At 39.2% G+C, this 18,755-nt stretch overlaps 1 protein-coding gene across 10 annotated transcripts in view; it reads right to left on the bottom strand.

Annotated features, from left to right (window-relative positions):
* TACC2 (transforming acidic coiled-coil containing protein 2) overlaps positions 1-18,755 on the bottom strand; it is a 298,693-nt gene that overhangs the window by 150,270 nt on the left and 129,668 nt on the right. For 9 of the 10 annotated variants that reach the window (XM_072624400.1, XM_072624428.1, XM_072624443.1 and 6 more), the window contains one exon: positions 7,280-7,405. The exons of the other annotated variant lie outside the window; for it this stretch is intronic. In XM_072624400.1, the coding sequence (XP_072480501.1) occupies positions 7,280-7,405 (126 nt within the window). The remainder of the gene's footprint in view (positions 1-7,279; positions 7,406-18,755) is intronic. 10 annotated transcript variants of the gene reach the window in all.

Here is an 18,755-nt window from a genome sequence, read left to right as displayed (position 1 = left end):
GACAAACACTAGAGTGACCTAAGGGGTGAGTTTTAGGCTATCACCATAGGGGGAGATAACTGCCCCAGAGGTGGAAACCTAATACATAATTCCTTTATGGGACAGCTGGAGTGACAGTGCCTTATCTCTTGTTTCACATCACCATCTGGAAGATATTTAGCATAATGGGCTTTCCTCAGAGGCTGCCTTTTTCTTTCCTTTCCAAGTGCACCCGATCACAAAATCATTATAGTCAAAACTCAGCTCAAATTAGCAGTGAGAATGTATGTTGCAAGAAAAAAAATGCTTTGAAACTGAAGGTTTGAGGAACTTTAGACCCATCAATGACAAGCTCTGGGCAAGTGGTCCAAGGAGGATTTAGAATTTAATTAAATTCTCCTGGGAGATCTGCATTATCAGAGCAGCCTGGACTCAGAAAAGCTGCCTTTGAAAGGCTCTAAATTGGAAATCAGAACATATGCTGATAGTGATAAACTGGACCAAATACTGTGCAGGGAAATTCTTTTTAAGAGTAAAAGTAGCTAGCTCCCATCACTAGCAGGATACACAGCCGCACACAGACAAGTGCCTATGTGTTCATGAGTAAGTTACATATGATATGTGGTCCATGCTCTCAAATATTTTCCGGTGAGTTATCCCCAAATATTTGCTGGTGGGTTATCCCTAGCAATTTTTCATTCCAGGCTGGCTTCCTAACTCCCTATCTAAAAGCCTCCTGGGCTATTACCCCCTCCCCCACCCCTGTCAATAGGGAAAATAATTTAAAATGTAGCTTCATTCAAACATAATGAGAAAAGAAAATGTTACCCCCAAAAGAATGAAAAAAAAAATCCAAGAAGATTCTAATACCTAAATGACTACTGAGTCGGTCATTAATTCTGTCCTTCCCTCCCCCTAAACAAAGGCCACCGTTTATGTGCTGTGTGTTTATTATGTACAAAGCCCTACGCAAAGGACTATGCAGGGACACAAAAGCAAGCAGAGTCCCTGACATACAGGAACTTCTCATCTATTTGGAGAGGGGAAAATCTACAGATATAAAGCACCGAGACAGAAAAATTAGAAAACAAAACAGAACCAATAGGAAGCAGACAAACAGAGGCTCTCCAAGAATTTTTCTAGCTCTAAAATTCTCTGACTCTAAGTATAAATCAGTGAAGCGTGGGCAGTTTAATCGAGATTCTAGTGTTCTGCATAAATATGCAAGTGAACTTCAATCTATTCAGGCTAATTTTGGGGAAACAACATGTCAATTATTTTTGGTCAAACAAAATAAATTTTAAGAGGTGCCACATCAAGCAAATTAGTTAAAGAAAACCTGTGGTGATTCCTTTTGTAAAGTGAATTATCACCTAATTTATCTGTTTTGTAAAATCGAATTCTGATACTCCATTTTCTTAAAAGTAGCAGGCACCCTGGGCTGGTGGACAGAGTCCCAGGGCTAACATCAAAAAGACTTGATTTCAAATCCTGTCTCGAACTAGCCATGTAGTTATGGTCAAGTCACAACCTCCCTGGGACTCCGTTTCCTCATCTGTAAAACTAGTTGGTCTCAAAAGACCTCAAAGATCCTCTGGAACTATAAATCTATGCTTCTGTGACTTCCAGGTTTACCTTAAGCAACTCCCTAGGATTTGTCTACTGACTCAAAAATCTGTTGACATATATACCGGGGAAGGGAGAGAGTTTCCACACAGGGAATTCCTTACATTTCTCAAACAACAGATTCTTAGAGAACTCTTACAGCAAAGCTAACTTACAATGTATATGTGATCTCACGTGTGTGGCAAACAGACCGCCAAATCACACAAAGATACTGGAAAATGGAGTATCAGGGTTCCAAAGATTTAAAGTAGGAGATCATGGGGTAAAATAGTCTCAGAATCCTGCATGAAGATCCTGAGAATGACAGCTAGGCCAGGTGGGATATACCACATTCTAAAGGTACAGTGAGATGAGTAGCCACCTTAAGGTGATATGGTCTGATATTCCCTGTGAAGGAATACTGTCTTTGATGTACTGCTCAGCTCTTCAATAATAAAGAAGGATATTCATCAAAACTTGTTTGATCTTATTTAAAAAACTGATTTTTACGGGAGAGTCAGAAGTTATCTTCTCTTTTATTCAGTAAAAACAATTCTTGAAGGATGAAGGAAAAAGAGACACAAATTCCTCCCATTCCCCTTTCTCCAATAAGGAAAAATGAGAGGCAGAGGGAGAGAGAGACGGAGAGAGACAGAGAGAGACAGAGAGACAGAGAAGGCAGTGGTATTGAGAGAAGACACAATAGTAGCATTTTGTTTCTTCAAGACAAAATTTCCATACTTTCAAAAAATAAAATCTCTGCCATTAAGTTGACTCCAATTTTTAAAGATAGGTCTCTATCTAATCATTATTTAAACCCAAAATAATTCTAAACAGAATAGCTCATTCATAGGTTTCCAACAAAGTGAGGTAAATGTTAAATGACGCTAGAAGACAAAAATCATTCAGTCTTCGGTCAAACAATCTCTCCCACAAGTTCTTTTCCTCTCCATTATTTACCCTTCTTCCCCCTACCTCAATCAAACAATGTATTCTTTCTAGTAGGACATATGTAAAGTGCTTTGTAAACCTCATATTATATAATGGTAGCTATTATTATTATTGTTTATTTTTATTTCTTTTATCTTATTTTATTTTTTTCTCAATTACACGTAAAAAAATCCAATTTTTAAAAAAAAATTTGAGTTCCAAATTCTCTCCCTTCCTCCCCTTCCTGCTCCTTAAGAAGGCAAACAATTTGATACGGACTATACATGTATAGTCAGGCAAAACATATTTCCATATTAGCCACGTTACAAAAGAAAACACAGACCAAAAAAAAAAAAACCACCAAACTTATAAAGTGAAAAAGTATGCTTCGATCTGCATACAGATGCTACCCGTTCTTTCTCTGGAGGTGGACAGCATTTTTCACAAGTCCTTCAGAATTGTCTTAGATCATTGCATTACAGAGAATACCTAAGTCATTCACAGCTGATCACTGTACAAAACTGCTGTGTACTGTATACAATGAATGTTCTCCTGGTTCTGTTCACTTCAGTCTATATCGGATCATATAAGTCTTTCCAGGTTTTTTCTGAAAACATCCTGCTTGTCATTTATTGTAGCACAATAATTATTCCATCATAATGCCTAGGAGCAACTCAGTGGTGAAATGGATAGGGCACTGGGCGAAGAGTCAGAAAGATCTGAGCTCAAATTCAGCCTCAAATAGTTGTTAGCTATATGACCCTGGGCAAGTCACTTAACCTCTATTTGCCTCAGTTCCTCATCTGTAAAATGGAGACACACTGGAGAAGGATATGGCAATTTCAGTATCACTGCTAAGAAAACCCCATGGACTTTGTTCATGGTGCCATGAAGAGTACAACCTGACTGAACAAACAACAATTCTATCACAAACTACATACTACAAGTATGTACTACAAGTTGTTCAGCCATTCTTCAATTGATGGGCATCCCCTCAATTTCCAATCCTTTATCACAACAGATTATTATTATTAAAAATAAATCATCCTTCTGCTCTCCCATTCTTTTGACTAGGAAATAAAGCAAATAAGTCTTAAAACTAAATCAATACTTTGTCATTTGTGCCTTCAATAAATTTTAGTCATTCTTGTTCAACCTCTTTCCCACTTAAAAACTTTTCTTCTTTATACATTTTATATCCAGCAAGATGTGAAGAGATCAATTTGTTTATTAATAAATAATTGTAGGAGGCAAGAAAAACTACTTTTCTTTGAGCCTCAGTTTCTCTCTCAAAAATGGGAGATGACTGTATTAGTCCCTCTTAGTTCCATCACAGAATTACAGAGCTGGAAAGGACCTTAGTAATCAGCCAGCCAAACCTACCCAAAAAGGAATCCTTTTTACAATCAGTCCAAAAAGAGTTCTTCCAGCCTAAATTTGCAGGACCACTCATCAGGTTCATGGGTAGCCCATTCATTTGAGGATGGCTCTAACTAAAAATAAACCAGTTACCCAGCTCAGATTTGTTCCCTTTGTATCTTCTACCTGCTGCTCCTTAGCTCCATCCTCTGGGACTGTATCCCAATCCAAACATTTTATCCGTGTGTGTGTGTCTGTGTGTGTGTTTCCCAATTCTTGCCAGCTACTCAAAAACTTTGTGTGAAACTTCCTCTCCTCAGGAGCCCGACAAGATTCTCCTGACCTACACTTGCTGAACTAGCTGAGCTATAGAAATCTTAAAAAGCCATGGCAGACCCACCTCCTCAGCTGCAAAACCCAGACAGGGTCCTTAAGGGATTGTTTATTAAGCGATTAAGTGATTGCCATTCACCCACCTAACTCTAGTCTGAGGCTTTATTAGGGATTGGTCAGTGGACAAATAAAGAGAGACTGACTATTTTAATGAAAAGGAAATACCCATTTCAGAAATCATGCCTCATCAAAGGAGCCTTCATGTCATCTGTCTGGCCAGCCGGACAGAGGGCAGCATTCCTGAGGAGCTGGGGCGTGGCAACTGGAACAAAGACTGGAGGCCCCAGTAATCACAAGGGTGGGATCACTTTCCACCTAAGAATTCAGAGCTCTTTACTTGGAGAAAATCTCATTTCTTAATTAGTATTTCTTTTAAAGAGGCAGTGTGGCAAGATAGATAGAAGACTGGCCTTCAAGTCAGTAAGACCTAGGTTCAGCTCCAGATAATGACCTATACTTACTCTGTGACCATGGCCACGTCATGAGGTTGAGGGCAGTGCTCTACAGCTATGTGACAATGGGGTTACCATTCTCAACCAGTGGAGGAAGTTTCCACATGAAGAGTTCCCTACATGTTCATTTATTGCTCTACACATGACATCCTCCAAGACAGTGACAAATCCCTTTGGCAAGATTTCTAAATTGATTTACTCAGCCCTAATCTCTGTTCAGAATTCTAGTTCCACATCATCAACTGTCTGGATAACCTAGGAGAGTCTGTAGGTATCTCAAATTCAGTATGTTGAAGGCAGAACTTATCTTGCCTCCAAATAAACTAATCTCTCCTTTAGCCTTCCCTATTTCTCTTGATAGTAGCCTCCAGGTCACCTAGATTTTTGTCTTTGGAATAATCTTAACCCTTCCTTCTTCCTCACTCCCAATACCCACATCAACTCCACCAAATGAAATCAGTTGCCTATTGATTCTACAGCCACAACATGTCTCACATATGTTCCCTCCTCTTCAATCACAAGTCATTACTCTAGTTCAGGACCACATTACTTCTTACTTGGACCACTGCAACAACCTCATTAACTTATCTCCCAGATTCCAGTCTCTCACCTCTCCAGCCCATCCTCCACGCAGCTGCCAAAACAATTTTCTAAATGCATGGGTCTTACCATGTCATTCTCTTGATAGTTAACTTCAGTACCTCCCTATAACCTCAAAGATAAAATACAACCTGCTCTGTGTTCGTCCTTCATTTTACAACCTGCTCTAGCCAGTCACTGAAAGCCTTTTACAATGTGGTGCCAGCCTACCCTTCCAAACTTACTCTAAACTATGCCTCCTTCTTATAGTCTAAGATGGAGCCAAGCTGGCCTCCACTGCCCATTTCCATAACTGTATAGGCTATCTCTCAAGCTTAGAATGTACTCCCCCTTCACTTTTACTTTTTTATAATCCTTGACCTCCTTCTATATGCAATTTAAGTACTACCTCCTACACAAAATCCTTCCTGATTCCCTCAGTTCTAATCATGCTCTTTCTCCTCAAGTTGCATTTCTATTCACCTACTTATATGTTGTATCTCCCAAATGAATGAAAGCTTCTTCAGGACAGATCCATTTTTTGTGTTTTTGTCTTTGTATCCCAGCCTTTATGAATCTTGTACGATCTTAAAAGAGATACGAAAGAAACCATAGAGAAAGCCTTAAAGAGCTGTTGTTTGTTCCAACAAATCAAATGTTTTTAAAAAATCCCGCAAGGAGGGGAAACCAAGTAAAAAAGTTCTGCTTTGTCAAATTTTTGACATATTTTTTCATATATTTCTCTACTTATCTTGTTGACATTGATTAAGTTGAAAGATAAATAATTTAATAAAATCTTTCCATTAAGAATACCTCTGATAAATCATTCTTGAAAAGATTTTGTAGGAATAAGAAAGTAGGTAGGTAGGTCAGAGGTTCCCAATTTCCACTCCATCAACTCCATTTTTTTAAAGTAAAATGCCATATGAAGTATTTCTATTCTTTTGAATCTTTCCTTCTTTGAAATATCTTAACTGACCCCTGAATGCTTTTCAAATCATGTCACTTCTAATAATAGTTTTCTTCTGCACATTTTGAGCCTCTTCCAGTCACTCTTCAGCTTCATTTTTTTGGTGTCTTTTCAACTCCTCATCTCGGGTACAGAGGAATCACAGTTCAAATGGGAGCTGTTCAATTATTGATAATAAGACCGGACGGCTATAAAATGCCAAAAGGTCTGTTCCAATTCATATCTATTTCTTATCCTCCTAATTTGGTCTATAAACAAATGGGATGATCTGCCTTAGGTCTTATGTCAAAGCTTCTACAGATTAATTTTTTCTCAATTACTGATTGCTCTTTGTGAGATGACTGCTTGTCACCTTCCATCATTATCCTCTATAATGTTTTACAAATGAGCTTCTATGATAAAACTGATGTTGTTTTTGGCTGTCATGTCTCCTCTCCTTGGCAAGGAGATCAAATGTTTGCTGGCTGAGACAGTTTCAGGGTTCTTTTGGATTCCTCACTATGGTGATTTATTTTATAACAGTTAAACTTCTCTAAGAAATGGCAATAAGCCGAGTCATTGATGTTAAGTTTTCACATTTCCCAATTTTCAAAGTCATTAGCTTCTTTAAATAGGTCTTGTAATGGCATCCAATGTCTTCTTCTGTATAATGAGAATTATACACACACTACCTACACACAGAGTTGCTGCACGCAAAGCCTTTTGTCAAAGCATTATGTAAATGCAAGCTATTAACAGGCTTTATCTTCAGGGGAATTTGCCTAAGGGCTTTGAGGACCACAACGGAATGAATCTTTAATGATGAATTTTGGGGCACTAATTAAAAACCAGAGCATGTAATGTTTCTGGGCAGGAGACTGTCCCTGCACCCCTCATATTAGACCACCTGGGAGACCATCTACACATATATAATAACAACAATCTTTTAAACCAGCACAGCCAAAGTATAGATAGAGTAGAAGGAGGCGTGGCCACATATCATTCAGATCTTGTAATCAGACTCTAACCATACCTGGAAGCAGTCAGCTCAGCAGTATCCAAGACTGTAACATCATGACAAGGAGAAGAAACAGCTACAGACTGCCCTAATGGATCAACAGATGCTGTCGAATAGATGATGTCATCTAATACAGGAGAACTGGAAAAATAGGGAGAAGGGAAGAAACCAGAAGTCAAAACTCCGATTTGGTCATTTCAGTCCTGTCCAACTCTTCGCAACACCATTTGGGGTTTTCTTAGCAGAGATACTGGAGTGCTTTGCCATTTCCTTCTCCAGCTCATTTTACAGATGAGGAAAATAAGGTAAATAGGGTTAAGGGACCTTCCCAGGCTAACACTGCTAGTAAGTATCTGAGGCTGGATTGGAACTCAAGATGAGTCTTCCAGACTCCTGGTCTGGCACTCTATCCACTGTGCCACCTAAATGTCCCCCAGATTTTGTTAGGTTTTTGTTTTTATTTTTTGTAGATAGATAGTTACGTTGCTTACTAATTAAAGAGAATATTCCTTTTAACAAGCATTTTATCCCAATCTAAAAAAGGTCGTTGGCGATAAGACTATTCTCCAAGGTTTACATAGCAACCTCCCACATGGATACAAAAGTTCTTTAAATGTATCAGTAATGAAGTCCCTTTGGATTTATCCCAATACTTTCTTGCCTCCTAATGAATTTCACTCTGTAGTATAGTTCCAGTGTGTGTGACTTGCTTTAACATGATCCCAAGTCAAACCATAATCGATTACACCATGCTGGACTTCACTTCAGATTTTTTTTAGGGTCACATCTGGGACAAAGGATGAATCTGCTACCTTTACATCTGTGCAGAAGTTGGTACTTTATAACACATAAAAGTTAAGGGACTTGCCCAAAATCACACAGCTTGTAAAGTAGGCAATCCCAAATTCAAAATCAGGTCCTCTGATGTAAAATCCAGTACTTTTCCTAAAAGGAATAAATGTGAAAGAGCTTTAAACATCTTTTAAGCACTACAATTTGAGGCAGTATTTGAAGTGTCACTGTTGTCAATGTCGTAGTTTTTGAGGAAATAAAGAAACTCAGGAAAATTAAGAACAAATGAGACGGGAAGTAGAAGAGTTGGGCAGTGATGCTGGTAATTCTCTGTTAGGTCATAATTTGGGAAATATTGAACCAGAATAATCAAAACTATGGAACTTGGTTCAAACTGAAACAAAAACCAATGTGCCCAGTTTATTCAAGCACACAGAAGTCATGAAAAATTCTGGACAAAGTCTCCTACACTTTCTGTCTCATTAACACTAAGCAGGTTTGGGCTTATTGTTTTAAACTGGAGGAGAATCCAGTAACACTGTCTTTAACCAGCAGCAATGGGGAACAAGGGTTAACAAAGATGAATTTTCCACATAAACAGAATTGTTGCTAAATATTAAAACATTGTTTTATCCAGTTTTGAAAGGCAATCTTTTTACAGTTGATGATGGTATGAAATAATAATGAAAGCATTCCTATATCTAGAACAGTTACAGACATCCTTTTTTTTAAGATTCCACTCTAAGAGCACACACTTCCCTGCCTTCTAAAAAGATGCACACGTTGAATTTGAGTTGACCTTTTCTCAATACAGAATCACAGATTTTGACCTGGGAGGGACAATAAAGGTCATCTACCCCAATTCCCTCATTTTGGAAATGGGGAAGCTATGGTTCCTAGAGATTAAATGACTCAGGGCCATCATGACAACCATTACTTCCTGCCCTGGACTATAAAATATTAATTTGTTTGTTTCTTCCCGTGCTGTCATTGGTTCTCTCCCACTGGTATTCAGCCCTTCTTGTATAATTTATACCTTCTCATTTGCTGGAGGCTGAGAAATCTAAGCACCATTATTAAAGTTATTTGTAAACTAATAGTCAGTAAGCTCTGAATAATGGATTAAGGACCTTTTTGACAGAATAAAATATACAAGTTTTAGGATCTATCTATTTTACGGGCAGTTAGGTGGAGTAGTGGGCACAGCACAGAGCTTAGAGTCTGGAAGACCTGAGTTCAAGTCCTGCTAGAGACACTGACTAGGGGCTGTGTGACCCTGAACAAGTTATTTTATTTCTCTCTTTCTCAATTTCTTCATCTACAAAATGGGGGTAATTGTATCCCCTACCTCATTTAGTTGTGAGGATCATAATGGATAACACATGCAAAGACATTTACAAACTTAAAAGTATTACGTAAATACAAGGTATTGTTACATTGCAATTACCGTAGGCACAACTCAGAGTAATATTACTTAAATTTTGAAACTTGGCACATTCTCATCCTCCCCAAATATGATCTCTCCCTCCTCAGCATGCTCATGCTAGTGTACTTTGTAAATCTCTCTAATCATGGTGACCACCTTCCTTCCTTGTTGCACCACGATTTGTGTACATGCCTTAAACTCATGTTAAACGATAACATTTTTGAAGGCAGTGATTGTGCTTTATTTTTCATTCATTCATTCATTCATTCATTCATTCATTCACTGAACCATTTATTAATAGTGCCTACTAAGCACACAGAGCTGTGCTAGGTGCTGGTTCTCTGAAGCCCATCCGTGGTATTTTACACAGAATAGATTGCTGAATAAATGCTTGTTGAATTACATTGTTGCTTCCTAATTCCATTCAACCACAACACCAACATCACCTCTTTCTGAAGGTAAACTATCATCTTGGCCCCAGTCAGTAAAAATCCTTGCCTCCTGGTATCCCACCAAGCATTTGGTTTTCATCCCATAGGCATTTATGACTCCTATTTTTTTTTTGCAGTTGTTATCTATGTAATATTTCTACCACCACCACACACACGTTCTATTAGATTGTGAGTTCTATGACGCTATGGACCCATCTAGGAATAATATACTGGAGCTTCCTGGAACCCTACTCCAAAGGCTCTAGAAAGTCAGTTGTTAAATTTTCAGGGCCAGCATTTACACCCCAGAAATCAGCAAACACTACAAATCTGGGTATGGTTTACTATTTTGCTGATTATCTAAACTTAAGAAAGTGATGGAGAAAAATGTTAATAATGCTGTTTAAACTTAAAGGCATGCTATTCATTTTGGGAGATCCTGTTGTTTAATATTTTACCAACACATATTTCATAGCAGCATGTATGTGATTAAGTGGCTGAAGTAGGGAAAACCTTCAGATATTAGCTGTGTGAGTACCAGCAAGCAACTTATTAACCACCATCAGCCTCACTTCCCTCATCTGTAAAATGGAGAAAATAATAATATTACCTGTCTCACAGAATTGTCCATATCAAATGAGATGATGTGGAAAACTCTATATAAATGTTAGAGCTTTTCCTTCAGCGCATGGTTGGTCCCCAGATGATTGAGGCTTCCATATAAATGAGGTGTTACCTGACTATATATATTCAGGAAGGAACTGTAGTAAATCTACTCCTGCAAATATCTGCTAAATTCTGCTGATGGCTGTGAAGTTAACATGACTGAAGTATTTTTTCCACCCTTCCAAAAAAAAAATCATCCTGGTTTCACAATCAGCTGCTGAAAAACAGCTGCAAACAGCCCCCTGTAAGCTGAGTCAGACAGCCTAGGGGTTCAGCTTGCTGGTGGAATGATGAAGCTTTCATCAACAAAGGCTTTTCCAAAGAGAATCTGGAGTCACTAAGATCTCAGAGAGCGAGTTTTTAAAACTCATACTCGAGCGCATAATGACATTTTTTTCAAACCCCTTTAAGACAGGAATGTCACACACTAATCTACAGAAATGGATGAGATTCAGTCCCACACTGTTCATGCCTGTTAAGTGTTAACTTGAAAAAAACTCATCATGATTTTTTTGGCAGGGAGCAGGGCTGAGACTGTGATTTCATTGCTATAGGGAACTCCCAGTGAGGAAATTCTCTTTGCCAATGCACGCCAACACCACACTAACTTTAAAGTCTTGGAGATCTGGCTGGGGCACTGAGAAGTTAAACAATTTACCCAGAGTTCATACCCCATATGGGGCAGAGATCTGGGCATTGGAACCCAGATTTATTCAATGGTATATGACATCATTTTGCCTGGATTTCTGTGAACCCAGATTACATTTGGTGATGGTATGAAACAATAGAAAAGATACTTCTAACATCTAGAACAATTGCAGGCATTCTTTTAAAGACTCTGCTCGAAGAATTCAGGCAGTGTTCACATTTATCCATGACGACCAGACACCTGTGCTCTGGTTTTAGCTGTGACTTCCCAGACGTGCTGTTTAATAGGCCCCACAGGGAAAGTCTGATTGGTGTTGATACTGAGTGAGACACCTAAGGTGTCTGGCCCCTGTTAGACTTCCTATGACCCTCCAGATCTTTGACTCCAACAATCCTAGCCCCTTGCATTTGTAGTGTTTCATGTAGGTTAGTCTTGTGAAACTGATGTTAGAAATCACAAAATTTCAAAGTTCGAAGAGATCTCTGGGATCATCCAGTCCAACACAAACTCTCCCAAAAAACCCCTTCTGCAGAATAAGTGAGAAGTGGTCATCCAGCCTTTGCCTGAAGACCACAAGGAAAAGGGAATCTCCCTCCCCTACTTAGGGTAAACCACTCCATTTTGGCAAGCCCTAATTCTTAGGAAGTTTTTCTTTCCATCAAGGTTAAGTTCATCTCTTTCTAACTTCCAACCAATGTTCCAAGTGTTGTTCTTTGGGGTCAAAGGGAACAATTCTAATCCTTCTTCCATATGGTTCAGTCATTTTTCAGTTATGTCTGATTCTTTGTGACCTCATTTGAGGTTTTCTTGGCAAAGATATTAGAGTGGTTTACAATTCCTTTCTCCAGCTTATTTTACAAACAAGGAAATTGAGGCAAACCAGGTCAAATGACTTGCTGAAGGACACACACCTAGGTAAGTGCCCAAGGCCAGATTTGAGTGCGGGAAGAGAATTCTGACACCAGGCCCAGCAATCTGTCCACTGCGCCACCCAGCCAACCCTCTTCCATGTAACAGTTGAGCTAACATTTAAATACAGCTATCATATCCTTCCTGAGGTTTCTCTTCTCTGGGTTCAACACTGCAAGATCCTTCAGCCAATACTAATATGGCCTGACCTGGATGCTGGTCACCATTCAGATGAGCTTCCTTTGGGAATGTTGTACCTTATTAATGTCATTCCTAAGATGTGGCATCCAGAACTGAACATAAATACTCTAAGTCCCTTCTGATCAGCGCAGAGTATATGGGAACTATCATTTATTTATTCCTAAACACTGCCTCCCCATGGAGCCCACTTTTGGCTGCCACACCATACCACTGACTCAAGCTGAGCTTGTAGTCTGCCAAAAGCCCCACATCTTTTCCACAAAAAACCACCCCTGCTGTCTTCATACATCTCCACCATCTTATACTTGTTATGTTAATTTTTTGAACACATGTAATACTTTTCATTTATCCCCACTAAAACTCCATCTTCCTCAATTCAGCCCAGTCTTCTTGCCTGTCAAGATTTTGTATCCTGTCATAAAATGCACTGGCTATCTCTCTCAATTTTATGTCACCTGCAAATGAGATAAGCATACAATCTATGTCTTTATCCAAGTCACTAATAAAGTTCAGGGCCATAACACAGATACCTCCCTTCCAAGCTGATGCCAAAGGGGGAGGGGGAGTACCTATTAAGCACCTAGAATGTGCCAGGTATTTGTGCTAAGTGTTTTACAAATGTCTCATTTGTTTGTTACAGCCCTGTGAGGTGGATGCTACTATTATTTCCGTTGGATAAGGGAGGAAACAGAGATTAAGTGATTTGGTCAGTCACTTTATTTTTGCTTCTGAATATTTTATTTCTTCCTCAATTATAAGTAAATACAATTTTTAACATTCATTTTTTAAAATCTGAGTTCCAAATTCTCTTCCTCCCTCCATCACTTTCCCATCCTCATGGGGATTGCAAGCAATTTTATATAAGTTATACATGTGCAATCATACAAAACATATTTCCATATTAGGTTGTGAATGAAAACACAGAACACACACACACAGAAAGATAGTATGCTTTGATCTGCATTCAGACTCCATCAGTTCTTCCTTTGCAGGTAGACAGCATTTCTTGATCATTAGTCCTTCAGGACTGTCTTATTTCTTTGTACTTCTGAGAATAGCTAAGTCATTCACAGTTGTTCATCACACAATACGGCTGTTCCTGTACACAGTGTTCTCTGGTTTCTGCTCACTTCACTTAGCTTCAGTTCATGTAATTCTTCCCAGGTTTTTCTGAAACCATCCTGCTTGTCATTTCTTCTAACACAATAGTATTCCATTCTAATCATATTTCTCAACTTGTTCAGGTCATTCCCCAATGGATGAGCATCCCCTCATTTTCCAATTCTTTGCCATTACAAAAAGAGCTGCTATAAATATCTTTGTACAATAGGTCTTTTTCTTTTTCTTTTTTTTTTAATATCTTTGGGATAAAGACCTAGTAGTGCTATTGCTGGGTCAAAGGGTATACACAGATTTATAGCCTTTTGTTGCCCAGGATCTTAAGGTTTGTAAGTGCCTGAGGCCATATTTGAACTTAAATCTTCTAGACCTGAACTCTTGAAGGCAAAGTCCTCAATCCACTGCAACACCAAGATGGCTAACTATTAATGACTACTCTCTGAGTCCAGATATTCAACCAGCTCCAAATCCAACTACCTGTGCTATCTACCTTGTCCACATCTCTTCATCTTTTCTACGAGAATAACATGAAGAACTAGCAAATGTCTTACTAAAATGTGAGTTAAATCTACTCACTGCATTTTAGTTAAAAAAGAAAAGAAAGCTAGATAGCATGACCTTTTCTTGATGAAGTACTGCTTCTTTTTTCTAATGTTTACTAACCAGCTTGTTTGTAAAAGTCTTTCTCTTTGTACCATCCCTATCCCAAATCCAAGTCAAACTCACTGACCTCTAATTTATCATTTCTATTTTCTTCTCTTTTTAAGCTTTTTTTCATTAATTAATTTGTTTTCAGCTTTCTATAATCCCTTCCATATATCTTAGATTTTTTTCCCCCTTCTTCCTCTCTCCCTCCCCAAAACAGCATGCAATCTTATATGGGTTCTACACATACATTCTTACTAAATATATTTTCACCTTAGTCATGTTGCATGGAAGAATTAAAATGAATGGGAGAAACCATGAGAAAAAAAGAAAACAAACTACAAGAGAAAATAGTCTGCTTCATTCTACAATCCAGTTCCATAGTTCTTTCTCTGGATGTGGATGGCATTTTGCCTCAAGACTCCACTGGGAATTTTTTAGGTCCTTGCCTTGCTGTGAAGGACTAAGTCTACCAGAAAAATTCCTCTCACACTGTGGTTGTTGCTGCATACAAAGTTCTCCTAGTTCTGCTCTTTTCCCTCAGCATTAGTTCATATAAGGCCTTCCAGGCCTCTCTGAGGTCTTCCTGTTCATCATTTCTTATAGCACAATAGTATTACATTACATTCATATACCACAACTTGTTCAGCCATTCCCCAACTGGTGGGCATTCCCTTGATTTCCAGTTTTTGGCCAACACAAAGAGAGCTGCTATAAATATTTTTGTACATGAGGGACCCTTTCCCATTTTTATGGTCTCTTTGTGGGATATAGTCCTAGAAGCGATATTGCTGGGTCAAAGGGTATTTTCTTCCCTTTTTTTTGAAAATCATAGCAACAAGTGCCTATTTCCCCATTTTTTAGATATGGACAAGACAAGATAAGCAAAGAAAATTGCTCAAGATCCTACAGGAAGTCAGTGGCAGAACAAAGATTCAAATCCAGGCTTCCTGACTAGCTAAGTTCAATGGCAGCTAAGAAAGGTAAGTAATGATACATTTGGTCTGTGAAGGTGAAGTAGTTTAGCAGAGGCCCAGCTATATACCTTGTTCTGCCAAGGACACAAGATACATTCTCCCACAGGCTTCTAGGGAAAAGAACCTTTTTTTTTTTTAAATAAAATCATAGAACATTGGAGCTGAAATGAAGTTTAGAGATCACCTAAGCAGCTAGGCGGCACAGTGTATTGAGGGCCTGAAGTCAGGAAGACATGAGTTCAAATCCACTTACTAGCTATGTGACCCTGGGGAAGTCACTTGACCTCTATTTGCTTCAGTTTCCTCATCTGTAAAAGGAGAAGAATAATAGCACCTAGTTCCTAGTGTTACTAAGAGGACCAAATGAAAAAATACTTATAAAGTGTCTAGCAAAGTGCTTGGCATACAGTAAGTGCTATATAAATGTTGACTGTTACTATTATCTAGATCTAATCCTTTGATTTTTATAGATTAGGAAGCTGAGGACCATGGCCACATGGCCAATCAGTGGCCAAAACGAACCTAGAATCCTGCCTCCTTGACTCCATACCACATTGCTTCCGTCTTATGCCTTCCCTCTAAAGTTCTTGGAAGGATTTTCTGATGAAACTGTTGGCTTCATATCATACATAGGATTTCACATCATTTCTAGTAAGAGAGTAGGTAACCTCCTCACTTTATACCTGGTGGACGCAGAATTCAAACCCAGGCTAAATGCCTCTTGAGAGCATATGAGCATGCCCAAATGCATGAAAGGAAGTATTTTCAGGTTGGAACATGGAACATGGAATTGCCTATTAACCTATATGCTCCTAAGGGTCAGAATATGGCTCATGTTCCTAATGAACTCAGGGAATTGGGGCCTGTATTTTCAAGCTGAACATAATCCTGATGGCTGCACCTTAAAGGAAATGACCATAAAGATGCAATCACAACTCTGCTTAAGCTACATTTTCTTTGGGTATCGGATCTTTCCTTTCTTGGATGACTAGGTGGCGCAGTGGATAGACTGCTAGGACCAAAGTCATGAAGACTCACCTTCCTGATTTCAAATCTGGCCTCAGACACTAGCTATATGACCCTGGGGAAGTCACTTAACCATCTTTACCTCAGTTTCCTCATCTGTAAAATGAGCTGGAGAAGGAAAATGGCAAGCCACTCCAGTATCTTCACCAAGAAAATCCCAAATGAACATGACTGAAACAACTGAACAAAATTGCCCTCCTCAAGTCAAATATCCACAGAAAGGCCAATATAAATCAAATAAAACTGGAGTCAAATGAACAGAGCAGAGAAAGCCAAAGAAGTTAAAATAGGAAACTGCATTCATAGAAAAAGAAGTTGGAAGAAGACGCTGCTATTGAAGGACTAATAGACTTGGAGTCTGGAGATCCTATTTGCCACCAGTTTGCACTATAATCTTGACCAAATCCCCTTGCCCCTCTAGGTCTCTGTTTCCCTTTTTGAAGGAAGGATCACTAACTGCTCTTTATTGCTAGTTTTTTTTCATCTGCAACTTCTGTGGTTTGTGAAAGGTGGTGATTTAAAGTTTTGTTTTTGGGGGTGGAGCCAAGATGGCGGAGTAGAAAGACACACATACACTAGCTCCGAACCCACAGCCCATAAAATATCTGTAAAAAAGAACTCCCAACAAATTCTGGAGCAGCAGAAGCCACAGAACAACGGAGCAGACGAGATTTCTGTTCCAGAGAGCCTGAAAACCTCTCGCAAAAAGTCCTTCGCGCTGCGGACCCAGAGACGAGCCCAGCCCTGCCTTGGCCGCCCAGCACCGAGAGGAGCAGATCCAAACAGGCTTCAGGGATGGAATCTCCAGCGGCCGCACGGGTCCCTCCACCCACGGGTCCCAAAGGTTGGTGAGAGGGTCTCTTGGGCTGGCCAACAAGGGAGTGGGGTGCCCCCATAACTCAGGCCCCCTCAGGAGGCAGTGGCGGAGGCAGCAGCAGACCGGGGCTCCCCAAGCAGGCAGGAGCCAGGATCCATTGTTGAAGGTCTCTGCATAAACTCCCTGAGGGAACTGAGCCCCGTGAGGTGGCCCTGCCCCCACCTGAGCACCTGAACTTGATCTCACACTGAATAGCAGCCCTGCCCCCACCCAAAGCCCTGAGGCTGGGAAGCAGCATTTGAATCTCAGACCCCAAGTGCTGGCTGGGAGGATCTGGAGGCAAAGTGGGTGTGAAGAGAATATTCAGAAGTCAAGTCACTGGCTGGGAAAATGCCCAGAAAAGGGAAAAAAAATAAGACTATAGAAGGTTACTTTCTTGGTGAACAGGTATTTCCTCCCTTCCTTTCTGATGAGGAAGAACAATGCTTACCATCAGGGAAAGATACAGAAGTCAAGGCTTCTGTATCCCAGCCCACTCAATGGGCTCAGGCCATGGAAGAGCTCAAAAAGGATTTTGAAAATCAAGTTAGAGAGGTGGAGGAAAAACTGGGAAGAGAAATGAGAGACATGCAGGCAAAGCATGAAAAACAAGTAAACACCCTGCTAAAGGAGACCCAAAAAAATGCTGAAGAAAATAAACCTTGAAAAATAGGCTAACTCAATTGGCAAAAGAGGTTCAAAAAGCCAATGAGGAGAAGAATGCTTTCAAAAGCAGAATTAGCCAAATGGAAAAGCAGGTTCAAAAGCTCACTGAAGAAAATAGTTCTTTCAAAATTAAAGTTTTGTTTTTTTTTACTATGCTACCAAGAAAGACATAGCATACGGCTTGCCCCAAGAAGCTGAGAAAAAAAGATGTTATTAGTTTGGCTATAACCGTTTTAAGCCCAGTGTGTCATAGATTACTAGAGTCTTACAAATTTGAAATCATATAATCTAACTTCCTTATTTTACAAAGGGGAAAACTGAGGCCCCAGAGACTTGTCCATAGTAACAAAATACCAAAGTCCTTAGTTCTTGATAGAAAATCATAAAACTATAAAACGGTAAAGTTGGAAAAGACATCAGAGGTCACTTAACCCACACGCCGTATTTTACATATGAAGTAACAAAGGCCTATAAGTATGAATTAACTAGGCCAAAATCACACTGGAAAGATGAAAGGCTAATGGTTAGAACTTTGGGATAAAAGCTAAAGATTACATAGCTTTTTCTGTCTCCTGGATCATTGGGTGACCTTGAAGAAAAATCATTTCATTTTATACCTTAAAAAAAAGGATCCTACTATTGTCAAGGCTTTCAGGATTAATAAGTGCCACATGGATGAATGTTTGTTCAGTTTTTATGGCATGTTGAAAAAGAAGATGTTTCAGAAGTTAAAAGTACAGAACTGGTCTGAATCAAGACCATACTCTCTCCTAGCCCCCAAATCTGGCTTCAGCAAAACACAATACAGTCACTGATCACCCTCTTTGAGAATAATACAAATAATAAAGGCGAGAAGATGGATGGAGACAAAAGTGAAGAAAACTATTTGAACTGGAAAAGGTGTGTTAATTATGCAGTAAGTAAAAAAGGAACAGAATAATATGTAATCGTTTATCCATTTATAGCTGTCTATTTACTTTGCTTCAAAAAGATTTCATGTTAAGTGTACCGTCTATATTTGCAGAGATCTTATATTTGGGATGTGGTATTTCTTTAGAGAAACAATTTCCAACTACAGCAACTGTTTTCTTTTTTAAAGGACAAATAAACATATTGTAACTGCGGAAA

Source organism: Notamacropus eugenii, chromosome 1 (genome assembly GCF_028372415.1).
Source record: "Notamacropus eugenii isolate mMacEug1 chromosome 1, mMacEug1.pri_v2, whole genome shotgun sequence".
In the NCBI taxonomy this organism is placed as follows: domain Eukaryota; kingdom Metazoa; phylum Chordata; class Mammalia; order Diprotodontia; family Macropodidae; genus Notamacropus; species Notamacropus eugenii.
This window is presented reverse-complemented; position numbering and strand designations above follow the sequence as displayed.